The 16,425-nt window shown below is 43.5% G+C and overlaps 1 protein-coding gene across 1 annotated transcript in view; it reads left to right on the top strand.

Moving 5' to 3' along the window:
• Positions 1-963: 963 nt before the first annotated feature.
• The window catches only part of fat4 (FAT atypical cadherin 4), a 166,217-nt gene continuing 150,755 nt past the window's right edge, over positions 964-16,425 (top strand). Inside the window, exon 1 of the mRNA XM_084719787.1 lies at positions 964-6,651. Within this exon, the coding sequence (XP_084575913.1) occupies positions 1,543-6,651 (5,109 nt within the window). The 5' untranslated portion in view covers positions 964-1,542. The remainder of the gene's footprint in view (positions 6,652-16,425) is intronic.

Raw genomic sequence — 16,425 nt, 5'->3', positions numbered from 1 at the left:
AGGTCATGTGATATATATATATATATATATATATATATATATATATATATATATATATATATATATATATATATATATATATATTTGATGTTGCACCCATCCCCTGCTGCAACTGTCCCCAGTCTACCCTATAAAAGACAAAACCAACTTTAGTGACTTTTATTTTATTTTGTGACACTGCACCAAAGATATCATGTCTAAGCATTACTGGAATGTATTTTGGTTGGACGTACCACAATTTGTCCACTAGATGGAGCTACGTACCCACGTTTGTGAAGTCCCTGCAACTTCCATTATATGCAAATACCTCACCACACAACACTGAGATTTATCAGACACTTAATTATGATTGAGAAATATATATTTTAGCGATATTTGCCTTCAAAACAACCAAAAAGACCAGACTGACCTGCACAGAAGACAATAAGCCTCAGCATACAATTTACAGTGCAAAGAATTAAAATTACAAGAACACACCATTACTTTTATAATAATAATAATAATAGAGGGTTGTTTCTAGAGCAGACTCTAGCACAGATAATTATATGTTGATCTAAGCTTAATTATATTTTATTATATTTTAATGGTAGGCTATCATTTAGTACTTGTGTAACAATCTTAATAGAACTTTGTGGTCCCTAAATATGATTTTAAATTCACTTATTCACATTTTATGCTTAGCTTTATCTCATATTAGCCATTTTATTTTAATATATTTCCCTGATATTGCTTAATTGCAGACTTAAAAGTATTTCTGTGATGTTACTGAGTATTTTTCTGATGCGTTTTTGCGCAACTCGACGCAACTTTCATTCCCAAAGTAATTAAGACCTTTTTAACTGGCATTAATCTGTTGGTGGAGTAATTAAGGGCACCGTTACCTGTCTTATTTGATTGACATCCTCCTTCCACAGGCGGGGACAGCGGGCTGCGCTGCACAATAGCAGGGGGAAAGGCGGTGGGAGGGCGGGCAGGAGCACCGCTATCCAATGGGATCAGCGATGGGAGGGAGTTTGTCGAACTCCAGCTTTGTCCTAACTTACTGGGACTCCTGAGCACAATATGACTGAAGCGCCTGTACCGTTATTCCACGGGACGGTGCGTCGGCTCAGCCGCCTGCCCTGCACACACTGAACTGAACGCAGCTCACTCACTGCGCCCTAACTTTGGATAAACTTTTCTCCGCGCGTCTCCAAGGAGCCGGGAACTTTTTTTTTTTTTTCTTTTGGTCTTGTTTTCCCAGTGTTTTCATCTTCCAAGGGATTGTCAGATAGCGTTTTGAAAATGCTGTTTGAGGAGTTGAAATGAAACCAGGAGTCATTCTCTCCATCCAGAGGAGTTTGTTGCAGTGAGACGCAGCGCTGCGCAGGATAAAGCAGCACTTCTGGAGTACTTCGGGACACTTGAAACGCGTGGAAAGAGTCATTCCTGGATTTCCCACTGACTTTTCTCTGGAATATAATGCTTTAGTCACTCGTCCAGCCTCAGTAAAGTTGATGCATCATAGGCATGGACTCTGTCTGAGAAAGGTGGACTGGCTAAATGACCATGGCGCTCACAGGTAGGGGCTTAGGCCGGTTTCATTTGATTTTACTCATGTTATGGACTCTGTCGCGGTACTCAGCATCCAGCCAAGTCCGTCAAGAGTTTCAGGTCCTGGAGGAGCAGCCCGTCGGCACCTACGTGGGCACGATAGAGACCAAGCCGAGCTTCACGTACCGCTTCAGCGAGAACCACAAACTTTTTGCAATTAACGGCACCACTGGAGTGATTTACACCTCCTCGGTGATTGACAGAGAGGTTCTGCAAAGTGATGTCATCAACGTGGTGGTGCTCTCCAGCCAGCCCACCTACCCCACCGAGGTCAGGATAGTAGTTTTGGATATTAATGATAACTCCCCGGTGTTTCCAGACGCGTCGATTGTCGTGTCTTTCAAGGAGGACGCCAGCAGCGGCAGGCAAGTGATCCTGGACACTGCTACAGATTCAGACATTGGAAGTAACGGGGTTGATCACACCACGTACAGAATAGTGAAAGGCAACGAGCAGAGGAAATTCCGCTTGGATATTACAGTCAATCCGAGTGGAGAGGGGGCATTCTTGCACCTTGTTTCAACTGGAGGCTTGGACAGGGAAGTTACTCCCTTTTACCAGCTCCTCATTGAAGTGGAGGACAAAGGAGACCCGAAAAAGTTTGGCTACCTGCAAGTAAACGTCACAATTCAAGATATTAATGACAACCCCCCTATGTTTGAGCAAGATCAGTATCAAACCAGTGTTTTTGAGGATGCAGCAGTGGGTTCTAGTATTCTGCAGATTACAGCATCAGATCAGGATGAGGGAGCAAATGCTGAAATCAGGTACTTTTTAGATGAAGGGACGCCTTTCCAAATTGACCCTAAAGCAGGTACTATTATTATAAAAGAGGGTTTGGATTATGAGAGTAAGAAAGAGTACTCCCTGACTATTCATGCAGTAGACAACGGGGTGCCCTCTCTGTCGGGCAGAACAGAAGCCACAATCAAACTTTTAGATGTGAATGATAATGACCCTGTCGTGAAGTTTAGGTATTTTCCCACAACTTCTAAATTTGCCTCTGTCGATGAAAACGCACTGATTGGCACAGTTGTGGCTCTGCTCACTGTTTCAGATTCAGACTCCCCCACAGCTAATGGCAACATATCTGTTTCAATCTTAGGAGGCAATGAGCAGAGACACTTTGAAGTGCACACGTCTCCTGTGCCCAATTTGAGTCTGATCAAAGTGGCCAGCGTGTTAGACAGAGAGAGAATTTCCTCATACAACCTGACTGTGTCTGTGTCAGACAATGGCAAGCCTATTGCGAGATCCTCCTTTGCCAGTCTGGTTATTTTTGTGAATGATATCAATGATCACCCACCCATATTCCAGGAAACACTGTACAGAGTAGATATCAGTGAAGACATACCAAAAGGCAGCTACATTAAAGGGGTTTCTGCAACAGATGGTGACTCTGGGCAGAATGCCAACCTTCGCTACTCCCTGGTGTCTGGAAACGCTTTGGGCTGGTTCTCCATCAGTGAAAACAGTGGTCTGGTTACCAGCGCCGCTTTGCTGGATAGGGAAATAGCATCTGAAATTGTGCTCAACATTAGTGCCAAAGACCAGGGGCTGCAGCCCAAGATTTCTTACACTAAACTTATAGTCAACATCACTGATGTGAACGACCAAGTGCCCACATTTACACAGAGCACATTTCATGTTTCCCTGGTGGAGCATGCTCCTGCTGGCACTGAGTTGGTGGTGCTGTCTGCCTCAGATGACGACCTTGGGGCCAATGGAACTATCCGGTTCTCATTTGATGCAGAGACTCCAGCCTCAGTCCAGGAGCTGTTTCGCCTGGATGCCGTGTCAGGGCGATTAAGCACAGCCGTGGAGCTAGACAGGGAGGATCAGGCTTCTTACTTGCTCCATGTCCGGGCAGCAGATGCAGGCAGCCCCCCTTTGCACTCTGTAGGGAAAGTCAACATCACCCTGAGGGATATCAATGACAATAGGCCAGTTTTCTACCCTGTGCAGTATTTTGCCAATGTGAAAGAGAACGAGCCCTCGGGTTCTTATGTAACCACCGTTTCAGCCACAGATCCCGATTTGGGTCGAAATGGCACAGTCAAATATATAATCACAGCTGGAGACGCTTCCAAATTCCGCATTAATAGCAACACAGGGAAAATTACCACACTCGTGCCCCTGGATAGAGAGGAGAAAACTGCTTACCAGCTGCAGGTGACAGCAGCAGATGGTAGTGGCCTGCGCTCACACATCCAGGCCATAGTGACTGTAACTGTCATAGACACACAGGATAACCCACCAGTCTTTAGCCAGAGGGGGTACAGCTTTGTCATGTTTGAAAATGTGGGTATTGGAACAGTTATAGGAACCGTATCAGCAACCACTGTGGATTTAAACACAAACATTTCATATCTAATCACCTCAGGGGACCAGAGGGGGGTTTTTGCTGTGAACAGTGCAGGTCAGATCACAGCATCGAGCCAGATAGACAGAGAGGAGCAGGGTTTCTATCAGCTTAAAGTTGTAGCCAGAGCTGGGGAGATCACAGGAGAGGCCTTTGTTAACATCACTGTGAAGGACTTAAATGATAATGCCCCTCATTTTATTCATGCCGTGGAGCATGTGAGTGCAGTGGAAAACTGGAGCACAGGTCATGTCATATTCCAGGCCAAAGCTTCAGATCCTGACGAGGGGACAAATGGCATGGTGGTTTACAGCCTCAAACAAAACCCCAAAGGCCTTTTTCATATTCATGAGAAGCACGGCCTCATCACGCTGACCGGGCCGCTGGAGGTCACCACAAGCTCCTACGAGGTCGAGGTCATCGCTTCAGACATGGGGGTCCCCAAGCACACCTCGAGCCTCGTCCTCATCATCAGCGTTTATGATGTCAACGACAACTCGCCAGTGTTTGACCAGCTTTCGTATGAGGTCATCATCCTGGAGTCTGAGCCTGTCAACAGCCGCTTTTTCAAAGTGGAGGCCACCGACAAAGACTCTGGGCTCAATGGGGAGATTATGTATGACATCGCTGGTGGCAACACAGGTGACGTGTTTGGCATTTTTCCAGACGGGCAGTTGTACATCAAAGCAGAGCTGGACCGAGAGATTCAGGACAGATATAACTTAGTGGTTGTGGCCAAAGACCGGGCTGTGGAACCACTTAGTGCCACTGTCAATGTCAGCGTGATTCTAGATGACGTAAATGACAACCGTCCCCTCTTTAACAGCACCAATTATGTGTTTCATTTTGAGGAAGAGCAGAAGAGGGGGTCGCTGGTGGGGCGTGTTTTTGCCGAGGATAAGGACTTTGGCCCAAACAGTGAGGTCAGATATACATTTGAGACTCCGCAGCCCAACTTTGAGCTCAACACCATCACAGGGGAGTTGACCAGCACGCTGCAGTTCGATCGCGAGTCGCTCATGAGACAAAGAGGCGCCGCTGTTTTCAGCTTTGTGGTTGTCTCGTCAGACCAGGGTCTCCCCAAACCCCTCAGAGACCAGGCCAAAGTGCAAGTTTACATTCAAGACATCAACGACAACCCGCCTAAATTCACTAAAGACATTTACCAGGCTTCCATCTCTGAGTCAGCTCAAAACATGACACAACTGCTGCGGGTCTCTGCCTCCGATGTAGATGAAAACAAAAATGGACTGGTTCATTATCACATTCCTGAAGGGAACGAGGAAGGACAGTTTACTATTGATAGCAGCACTGGACAAGTTACTTTAGTAGGAAAGCTGGACTATGAATCAACATCCTCCTATTCATTGAAAATCATAGCTGTTGATGCTGGAGCTGTGCCCTTGTCTTCCTCCTGTATGCTTAGTATCAGCATTCTGGACGAGAATGACAACTCCCCCTCCTTCCCTAAATCCTCACTGTCTGTGGACGTCCTGGAGAACATGAGGATAGGGGAGCTGGTGGCCTCTGTGACCGCCACTGATGCAGATTCTGGTCAGAACGCAGACATAACGTACAGCATCACAGCCACAAACAACCATGGCACTTTCAGCATCAGCCCCAACACCGGCAGCATCTTTCTGGTTAAAAAGCTGGACTATGAAACTCAGTCATTTTACAAACTCAACATCACTGCAAAGGACAACGGCAGACCACAGCGCTCATCATCCATTCCTGTGGTCATTCATGTCAGGGACTTTAATGACAACCCTCCCATATTTACCCCTGGTGACATTTTTAAATCCATCCCTGAAAATCTTCCAATCTCTGCTTCAGTTATGACAATTACAGCTCATGATACAGATGCAGACATAAACGGGCAGCTGGAGTACTCCATTGTTCAACAGATCCCCCGGGGAAACCACTTCAGCATTGACCCGAGCTCCGGGCTCATATACACCAACAAGGAAATCGACAGGGAGTTTTCAAATCTGTTTGAGCTGACAGTCAAAGCCACTGACCAGGCAGTTCCAGTTGAATTCCGCCGCTTTGCCCTGAAAAATGTCACAATATGGGTCACAGACCAGAATGACAATATTCCCACCTTTGTGTCCCAGAATGCCCTTGTAGCAGAGCCCAACATAGTCATTGGCTCCATCCTGACAACAGTGGTGGCCTTTGACCCTGATGATGGGGCAAACGGAGAAGTGGAGTATGAGCTTGTGGAAGGAGACTCAAACACGTTCATCATGGACAGGTACAGCGGAGATATTCGTCTGGCCTCCCAGCTGGTACCGTCCCGACTCATGTACACCCTCACAGTGTCAGCCACCGACCACGGCACTGACCGCAAAACTTCCAGAACTGAGCTGACCATCATCCTCCAGGGCATGGATGGGCCTGTTTTCTCCCAGCCGAAATACATCACCATCCTCAAAGAGGGCCAGCCGCCGGGCACCAACGTCATCTCCTTGGATGCCTCAAGCCCACGGGGCTCAGCAACCAAAGTGGAGTATTTCATCGTGGCTGTGCGCAGCGGTGGAAAAGCCGTGGGACGCCTTTTCACCATCGGGCGCCACACTGGAGTGATACAGACGGCTGCAGAGCTGGACCGAGAACAAGGCTCCGACCTCTACCTGGTGGATGTGTATGCCATCGAGACAGACGCCAGCCAGCCCAGAACACAGCGTGCTGAGGTTAGTACACTGCTGACTTTTCTATTCTCCACAGGTACTGGAAAGCCACCTTATATTTTGCTATATTGTACTATTTGATCTGTTTGGCAGGGAGAGGGCATGAACTCACCCGCTGGCATTTGTTTTAGACATTTGGATGGAATAAGTGTAATGAGATCAAGCTTTGAACTGGAAAAAAATGGGGAGTGAGACTGTCCAAGTCACACATAAAACAGAGCCACCTATTGCATTCGTCTGCTCATTAATTAAATTCCTTTTTTTTACGCATGGCCCTGCATTATATTAAATCATAATTTTCTTGGACACGAGTTAGAGGGCCTTGTTCTTTGGCATGATAACTTTATTGTTCCCGTTTCCAAAAACATACTAGCCATAACAATTCATCATGAATGTGCCTCCTCTAATATTTGAGCAGTCTGGGGGAAAGGGAAATGAGTGTTGCATGTCTTCTGCACGAGCTCCTCTCCTGGTCTCATGAGCGGAGATATTCTTATCAGCGGATATGAACTGCACAAATCAAAAAAGGACCACTTTTTAATTTCCCCACTGTAGACATAAATCATGCAGGGCTGCTGTTTCAGGTTCAAGGTCCGTGATGGCTTCTACAGTGTCTCAAGTTAGAAATGAAAAAGGAGTAAAGTCATAAGGACTTCCAGTGTGCAGGTATGCATTATCAGTGCCAGTATTACTTTGAGCCCCTGAGCCTGAGGCTGTTTTGGCACTGGGGTGGTCTTGGGGTACCTTTATACCACCGGGAACTGCTCCACAGGCAATAAGTGACCATTAAAATTGGGTGACCTCTTAAGACTCTGTGAAAAGACGCTGAGGGCAGCGAGAGTGAAACTTAAGCTGTCTACTGAGTTTGCATTATGCGATGCACCTTTTTCAGGCTTTCCCTAAAGAAAGAGGGAGTCGAATTCTCTTGAAGTGTAATGCGGGAACCCTAAACCCAGTTTTGGGTGGCTAAGGCCTCGCCGCTAGTCAAATGAAAAACAAATGTGAGTCTATATATATTTTGGAAATTTTAACCAGCACTTGAAATGCCACGTTATTACAGTCTTCATAACACACATACTGCATATAAATTGAGTGAAAACAAAAAGGTGCAAGCTTCTTCTCCTCTTGACAAATGTGTTTTGCGTTACTGCTTTTCAAAAAGGCCCGATGTGGAATGATGGAAGAGTTTTAAGATTAGTGGGATGCCTTTTGACAGTGGTTGTTGATGCCTTTTCAACCACTGCAAATATTGAAAGTGAAATCCAACACGGCAATCATTTATTTGGAGACAAACTCACATATTATTGAAATCAAGGATTACTTGGCAAAATCGTGTTAGCTAAGTTAACTTAAAGGTTTGCCTGGGCCAAATGGGAATATCAAATGTTCTCTCACTTTGCCTGCAGCGAAGATGGCAATCTGCTTTCCTGCAGACTCTACTGTCGGCCTAATGAGAGAATATAGTGCCTTGGTGCTCCATTCCCAAACCCTAAACTCTAGATTGGTTTCATGCTAAGCTTGAACTTTCTCACCCCTTGGAGAGATGACTTTACCATACCACCTGGCTGAGCAGTCAGTCTCTCCATTTTGAGAAGCGTGAGATCTAATAAGTTGGAGGAATTCAAATCACCTTCCACATTTGGAAATCTGGGCTGGCTTTGTGCTGGGCAGTCATCTTTATGGCTTTATTTTTTAATAGCTAAACTGAACAGGTCATACTTATACTATTTCTATCACTCTGTCAGTGGGTTCTCAAAGGACGGTGCGATACAATAGTGTAAACTTTCAGACTTAGACTAATGTTTTTCCAGTGCAGTGTTTATATACCAGATACCCGGTAGCAACTGGGGGATTATATCCACCCCCGGGGTTGTGACCCTTTCACATTCTCCATTTCCCATTTTCCCCATTGATTGGGTGCATGAGGGAAAGCTGGCATTTTTTCTCCTCTGCTATGCGCCATGTGTGATGTTTTGGAAACACTCAAACAAAGAGAATTTGGCTGGACATGTTTTATCGGCGGTCGTGATCTTAAACAACTCAGGACCCTGCTGGGCCTGCAGTGGAAAGACTGGAGAGAAGGGGATTCTGTTTTTTTTTTTACCCCTGACCTTCCTGGCATCTTAGAAGGTTTCATTGTCAGTGATTGTTGACTAGATCTGTCGTTGCAGGGCTGCGTGCGCCTTTTGACTCACATCTGGCTTTTGTATGATGTGCAGTGGGCACTTCTTTTAGCCAACCAGTGGTCAGACAATGTTTGGATGATTGTATCTGGTTGTTGTACTTCAGCAGCTTATAAGCGTTTGACATGTTGTGCAAATGACTTCATTAGCCAAAAATCTCTGCGTTTCTTCCTATTAGTAAAGTGTTTTGGCAGCAGATGCATCCATTGTTGGTGCATCCAGATTCCATTCATAGTTTTCGGGAGGATGTTTTTCATTTCACTCACAAGTTTTGATTCCTCACATCCTGCAATGTCCTCATTGAGAGGTGGACATTAGTCCCCCTCTCCCACCGTACACTGACACCGAATCACATATGACACACTTCTCTTCAACAGCTGAAACTTTCAAGTACTGGTTCCACTTTTGGCTACAACCTAATCAGTGATGTGACAGCAGTTGTTTCCCAGCAGCTATTAAAGACAAAACACCTGCGCATCACTGATGGGGCTGTGAGCAAAAGTGCAGTATGCTTGAAAGTTTTAGCTTTCTGCTAATGCTAAGGATTGGACTGATGACAACATATTTTGCACATCTGTTCAACTTTATTTTGACACTGTCTGGTTCATATGTTGATTTTCAACAGCAGATTGATCTTTGATTGCAGTTATTAATAGCAAAATAAGGGAACAAGGTCAAAGACTAAAGTCAGAGTCATAGAAGATATATTTTTAGAGAGATTATTAGTATGATAAGGAAGTCTTAAAGGAATACACATTTTTCATAGCAGCCATACTGATATGAAATGTTAGGGTAAACACAGGCGTTACCAGTGATACTAATTCAAGTCCCGTTCCAGTAATGTAGCAGAGCCTCTCCAGTGAGCCAACATGTCCAAAAGCAGCACCCTGACTCTGTTTGACCTGAATGGAATTGAACCTTAACTAGTATCACTGGCAACGTTTGTGTTTACCCTGCTATTTGATGTCAAAACCGCTGCTGTGAAAAGGGTTTATTGTCAAGGAAATCTCATCACCTGTAGACTTTAAAGGCTCTGAAAAATTTGTGTCTTGGCAGCTTTATTTGACAGTAGGCTCAGTTTCTTTCCGACACATATTTTTTTGCCAAAATCTTTTTGTTAGCTTTATTTTACTAGTTTGGTCACTTGGAGTCTAAATAGCAGCACAAACAGCATCAAAAGCTTACAGTATGTTTGTTGCTGGTGTTGTCATTTGAAAAAAACTTAAAGAGAAAGTTCAAATATCGTTTTCTTGAAAGCCACCGGACTCCTTTGGCAAAAATAACATAATTTTACTTTGCAGAACACAGTTCAGGAACAAAGTTCACAGGTCTCCTGCTGCCTTGATTGTTAGTTTGTGTTATTGTGTGACTTTGAATCTGAACTAACCCTTTAAAACACAGAAGTCACACAATAACACAAATAAAATACCTGATCGAGGCAATGATAGACCTGCAACACAAGTGTTTTGTACTTTGTACTTTGCGGAAGAGAGGGATTTAACAAGTGATGTAACTTCTGTTTCCCATCTTAAAAGGCTGTCTGACAGCAAAAAGAAGCACTGAAAATAGTCTAGAAATATAGTGTACACATAAACTGATAATGCTGTTTTGGTGGAGTATTCTTTGAAGAAAGAAATCGCAGCAAACGTAAAAAAAAAAAAAAAAGATGTCTTCTTCCAACTCAACTATCTCTGTTTCTTGTCCCCTGAACTCTTTCCCTTCATCTGCCTCCTCACATTAAGACCCTGCAGCCCCTATAGACCGACTGCTACAACTGTTTTCTTAAACTCACTGTGAATCAAAATGAAGTGCTGTTTTTTTCGGAGAGGCCCTCAAGTGCCACATCAGTCCTTGCCCCCTCCTCTTAAAGGCATTGTTCCCCCTTGAAAGTAAACACAGTCGGAGCGTTCAACAGGCCTTCCTTTGTTTTGCCTTCACAGATAAAGTGTTGCGCTGCCCTGGCCTGCGGATCGGGAGGCTTTTGTTATTTTTTTGTCTGTGCCAGCGTCTTGCCTTGGCAGATTTAGGAGTGTGTATGGATGCCCCTGTCAGCCGGCTTTCCTCCCCTCTCCTCACCAGTGAGGGACGTACGGTGGAGTTTGCGCGATTGAAGAAAGAAAGAAAAGGGTGTTTTTGGGAGGGTTCTGGACATGTCAGGCGGTGTTATTGGGAGTTGTGGGAATGAAGGAAGAGGAGGGGTGGAGGGAGACATTTTTAGGAGGGTTCTGGAAGTAACTGCGTTGCAAGGAATCATGGGAAGGAAGAAGCGAGGGCAGGGCTCCTGATCATGTCCTCAGCAGGTGGCTGCCCTGAGCTTTTGGGCGTCACAATGCAGATGGCTCAGGCAGATACTGAAATGAGTGTTGATGTCTGTTGCTATGGATAGTTTGAGCTCTTTTACATTCATCCTCCTCTTTGTTAAGCTGTATATCTTCATGTCTTTGCATCTCTTTTGTGTCTGCTTGCCTGTTTTGTGTCTCTAAGAATCTGTTTGTGTCTTTCTCTGTGTTGTGGATCAGTCTGATTCATAAATCTAGTTGGCAACCGACTTCAAAGTCGCTTTGCTTTTCTGCCTGTCTCTCTTTCATTCCCTCTTTTGCTTTCTCCCTGTTTTGGGGAGGCTGAACCTCCTCCGACATGAACTCTGAGGGAAATGTGATTAGGGCATCAAAGGCGGAGTTGAGGTTGTTGAGGAGATAGAGGAGGGAAAATAGGGCTGGAGTCAACCAAAGAAAATCTTGGGAGACTGAAATTCTGCCTACTACTAAACCAATCAGTTGGTCAATTGGGGAAAACATCTGCAAGCTGCAACTTTTTTAGATGAACTAAATAGGCCACAGTGCACGCTACCTGCTAGGGCTGGGCAATACATTGATATTATATTGTATCGTGATATGAGGCTAGATATCATGATATGTTTTGGATATCATGATATGGCATTAGTGTTTTGTTTTCCTGGTTTTAAAGGCTGAATTACAGTAAAGTGGTGTAATTTTCTGCACTTACTGGACTGATATTATCACCTCAGCCACTTCCACCCCCTGTAGTACACAAGTCACAACCTTGATGATCAATAATCAATATTGACCGATATAAAACCTTACTATTGTGATAGGTTTGTTGCCCCAGCCTAGTACCTGCCTAACCTGTCAAAGTTAGCTAAGAAGTTACTATTTCTTTTTCACATGCAACAATGTAATTACCTTTGGGTCATGTTTATCAAGCAAATTTAGCATTAGCTAAATAAAGTAGCAACACAAACACACACTGGTGATGAGGATCGCAGAGCAGAACCAGCTTCTGCATAACAACAAAGATAACAGTAGCTGAGGTAACGTAGCGCTGCAGTACAAACAAAATGCAACGTCAAATAACAGGCATCGCACTTACTACTCTTATTATTCAGTTGGCTTCAAATGAGCCTTAACGTTCATAGTTTCTCTTGACTGTCCCTCAACATTACAACATTGGTCCAACATTATTAGTCCAGCCTGTGGGGATAGCCACACTGCAACATGCTAATGCCAAATTCAACAGGATAATAAAAGAAATATACACTAAAAAACATAAAACATGGCAAATCAGATCACAGACAGCCGGTATTGATCTATAATTGAGTTTAATCTGTTACAAGCCCTTGGGATAGCAGTGTTTCAGGGTAAAATCCACACAATGTTATCAAAAATAAACGTTTTGTCTACTTAGCGCTACTTTCTTCTGAGACTGGGGGCCAGTGAAGTGATTTGTGGTGGCACTTTGACGTTGCGTCAGTTAGTTTGAAGGCAGTTCAGTAAAAATAGCCTCACTCTGAAATAAAATACTTCAGGTCTGCAGGTCTGTCTTTTCTCTGGAAATGTATACACTAAGAAGAGCCTCTTTCCTATAAAATTAAAACTAGCAATTGTCTGACCAATGAGAATTTGGTCAGACAAAGCGTATCAACCAACCAGTCGTTCAAGCCTTAAAAAAAAAAACTTTCTGGAAAATCTGTAAAGCCAGCCAGGTCAAAGAGACAGGGAGGAGAAGGTCATGACAATATGATATGGATGCAGGTTTTTGTGTGTATTTGTGGCAGTCTGTGGGAGTATTAATAAAACTGAAATATTGATGGCTGCAGTTTCCAGAGAAAGGTCGAGCAGTGATACTGATAGGCCCCTCAGCGGAGCGTTTAGTGCTCTTCGTTGAATCAAACTGAACAGAAAAAACATTTTGATTACGTTAAAATCATACGCAAGCTTAGTATTAAAATTTCATGATCCTCCGAAGGGACATTTTACAACAACTGGAAGAGGAGCGATGCAGAACAAACTGCCTCCTTGTGTATTGTAATTCATGGTCTAATTGTGATTTTTTTGAGTGTGTCTTTGCTTGTACATACGTGCTGGAAAAAGGGTGGTAACAGTCCAGTCCGGCCGTAACCGAGCTTGTAATTCACGCGGTAATCCGTCTGGACACGCGCTTTTGAAATGGTCATCGAGGAGGTGAGCACCTGCGCGGCCCTCCTGGTAGGTGGTCGCTCTCCGGGTGAACTTGCGGGTGAGCCGGTGCACGAGGAGGGCAGGTCGTCCCAGAGCGCCTGTCCGATTTTACGAGACAATCGCCATAAAAGTTGGATAAACATTCACTCATGCAGAGATGCGTGCAGGCAAATGCTGCCAAACACACACACACACACTGACCACACTCCTTCTCAAGTGCAGGAAAACTTTAAGTGGTAGCCACAGTCAAAATAATTCAGCTTCATTTAGGTTATTATGATTATGTTACTGTCAAATAAGATCATCCGGATTCTTTGTGACTTCTTTCCTGCAGATTCAAAGTGAGCCTTAATGAAGTCAGCGGTTTATGTCTTCTCCTTTTATTACATGAGACTGTTTGTTAGTGTTTGTCTTGTTTCATTTATTTTGTGGCACAGTTTAACTTTGTTTGGATGAGTGTTGAGCAGTTACGGCTGCTCTCCAGCTCATTTGACCACTTCAGATGAATATTAAAGTTAGGGTGCTTTGTTGTTGGTTTTTTTTTTCTGTGAAGCCTCAAGTCTCTAAAGTTGTAACTGTAGTTCTTTAACTAGCTGTCTCACATTTCACCGTGTTTGACCTTTTTTTTCCCATCAGAAAGCAGCGACTGGCACAGCTCACACTGCGCGTTTGTCAAACTCGGGGCTGAGAGGTCAGGAGCCGGGTCATATTGTTCTGCTGTGCCATGTTCTATAAAGCTAAGCCAAGCGTCACCTTAGTAATGAAAGAGCAAAACTAACTTTTTCTTTGGCGACAAGCTACAAAGGCTGTTAAGTCAGCTGCAGTATTACAAACCAGGCAGAATTTAGGAGAGAGATTTGATCTCTACACATACCTGTTAAAGTGACTGTAGAGTCAAATTCATTGTCCTTGGCCAAATGTTTCACCAACATGAAGTTAGATTATTGTCCTGTTTGCTTCAGCATTTGTTTTGAGCTCCTCAAAATCCCAAATTTTCAAGTTTAAGACCTGATTGTGTGTAACTGACTTGTAAGTGGTGCCAAAAACTAGAATAAAATAAGTTATAATATGCAGAAACACACTTAAGTAATCTGAATTATCGTTAGAAATGTCAGTATCTGTGCCAGTACAATGCCTGAGTTTTGATACTGATGACTAAGATGATTTTTGATATTTAAAATTACACTTTTTCAGCTACTTTACATCAATGGGGCCCAACGTTTTTGTCTTGTGACTCCTTATCATGAGTTGCATTTGTTAATTATTTGTGACCAGCTGGTCTAAAGAGCAATTGGCAAAAGAAAAAGATTACAGTAATGTCTGAAGAATATAAAATATTTAGTTTTCAACTATTTTTCAGCCCTCCAAGTTAATCTCTTGACCTCTTGTGGGGATCCCAACCCCCAGGTTGGAACCGCTGCCATAGTTTGAGTAATACTGTGTCTTACTACAATCATTTATTTAACCAAAGAAGCCAAAGTTCTCAAGAGTCTATAAACAAGCAGTTAGGAAAGACCTCTGGTTAAAGGCTCAGTATAATTGCATGAAAATGTCAAAATATGGTTTAAATCCAGTATTACTGGATCAAAAGCAAATAAGATAATCTATCCGACAGTCATTTAATCCAAGCTTTTGGTACTTGGCAAGTTCTGATGCCGCTATGGACTCGTTTCTGACCAGAGCAAATAACTATTGATGTTCAATACTCAGTCCTGGTTTAACTGCATCAGAAAATTCTAGATATTCTCAGTAAGAGTAAGCCAAAATAAAAGTACACAAAATTTATTTTGACAGTGGCATTGTCTAAAAGGGTCATTCCAATATTTTAAACCTCAGCCATATTTTTTAAATATATTTTGGGGTCTGAATGACTTAAAAAAATAAAATAAAAGTTTTGGAATTGGTTCAGTAGTGAGGTGAGCAGGTGTCCCATACATGTTATGTGGAACTGTACAGCATTTTGATCCCTTGAGTCCAACAGTTTGATTGGCTCAAAAGTTTTCAAAAGTCAAAGAACTGCAGGGCAGACACCTTTTAAAACAAAGAAAAATCTGGCTTTTATCTATTGGCTGTGAAGAAAGCGAGGCAGGCTGAATCAAGTGCAGGTTAACCTTTTACCATCTTTGCAACCCAACATAGAGTTTAAGTCACCACAAAGTCACAAGCTCTGCAGATGGAAACTTCCACAAAAAAAAGGAAATATGACTAAAACAAAGACTGGAAAACTATTGTCTGTTGTGTGCTCCTGAATCAACCACAGAGCAAAGCATAGAGCTGTTAGGATCGAAGGAGCAGAATAGAAATGTCATTTAGTTTGTTTGGATCTGGTCACCCTATCCACTAGATCGCCTCTGCCTGCAGCCATGAAACGGGCTGCAACGTAACCCTTGAGGTAAACTACGCCTCTCAAAGTATACATCCACTAAAAGTGCTTGTTTTTGCCACTGACATGCTTAGATTGTTATTCTAAGTGTCTGACAACCTTATGAAAAGGATCCCTACCCAGACTCCTTTGACAAAAACAGTAATTTCACCCCGCAGAACACAGTTACAGTCTACTGCTGCCTCAGTCAGTTAGTTTGTTTGTGTTATTTTGTGACTTTGGTCTTTTTTGGTCCAGACTAAAATGTTAAAACACAAGTCCGGAGCCATACAAGGGGCGGCTGCCAACTGCGATTCCAATTTTCGACCTATTAGTCATTCAGACCCCAAAATATGTGGAAATATGACCAGGTCTAAAAATACCGGAGTTACCCTTTAACTTTGTAGCACTCATTGTATTGTCTGCTGTGGCGAACTGAATTGTCCTGGTGTGGTAACTCCACCCTGCTGCTACTCTAAACAGGTTGAAACAAAAATTATTCACACACTCTATTTTTAAACTCGGTTTGGCGCTAAATTGTGTTTATGAAAGGAATGTACATATATATTAAAAGAGAACTCTTTCGGCTCTGCGGTCGACTGTCCGCAGACATTTTTTTCTTCATTTTTACCCCCTGTCCGCCTCATGCAAAATCAACGCGGGACCTTTGGGTTAGAATAATAAATGACTGCGGCCAGAGCTGTGCATGCTCGGCAGAGTTTTGCATCATCAGGTTTATTTTCACATCAGAGAT

This window comes from Lutjanus erythropterus, chromosome 5 (assembly GCF_056507025.1).
Source record: "Lutjanus erythropterus isolate fLutEry1 chromosome 5, fLutEry1.hap2, whole genome shotgun sequence".
Classification (NCBI taxonomy): Eukaryota; Metazoa; Chordata; class Actinopteri; order Lutjaniformes; family Lutjanidae; genus Lutjanus; species Lutjanus erythropterus.
This window is presented reverse-complemented; position numbering and strand designations above follow the sequence as displayed.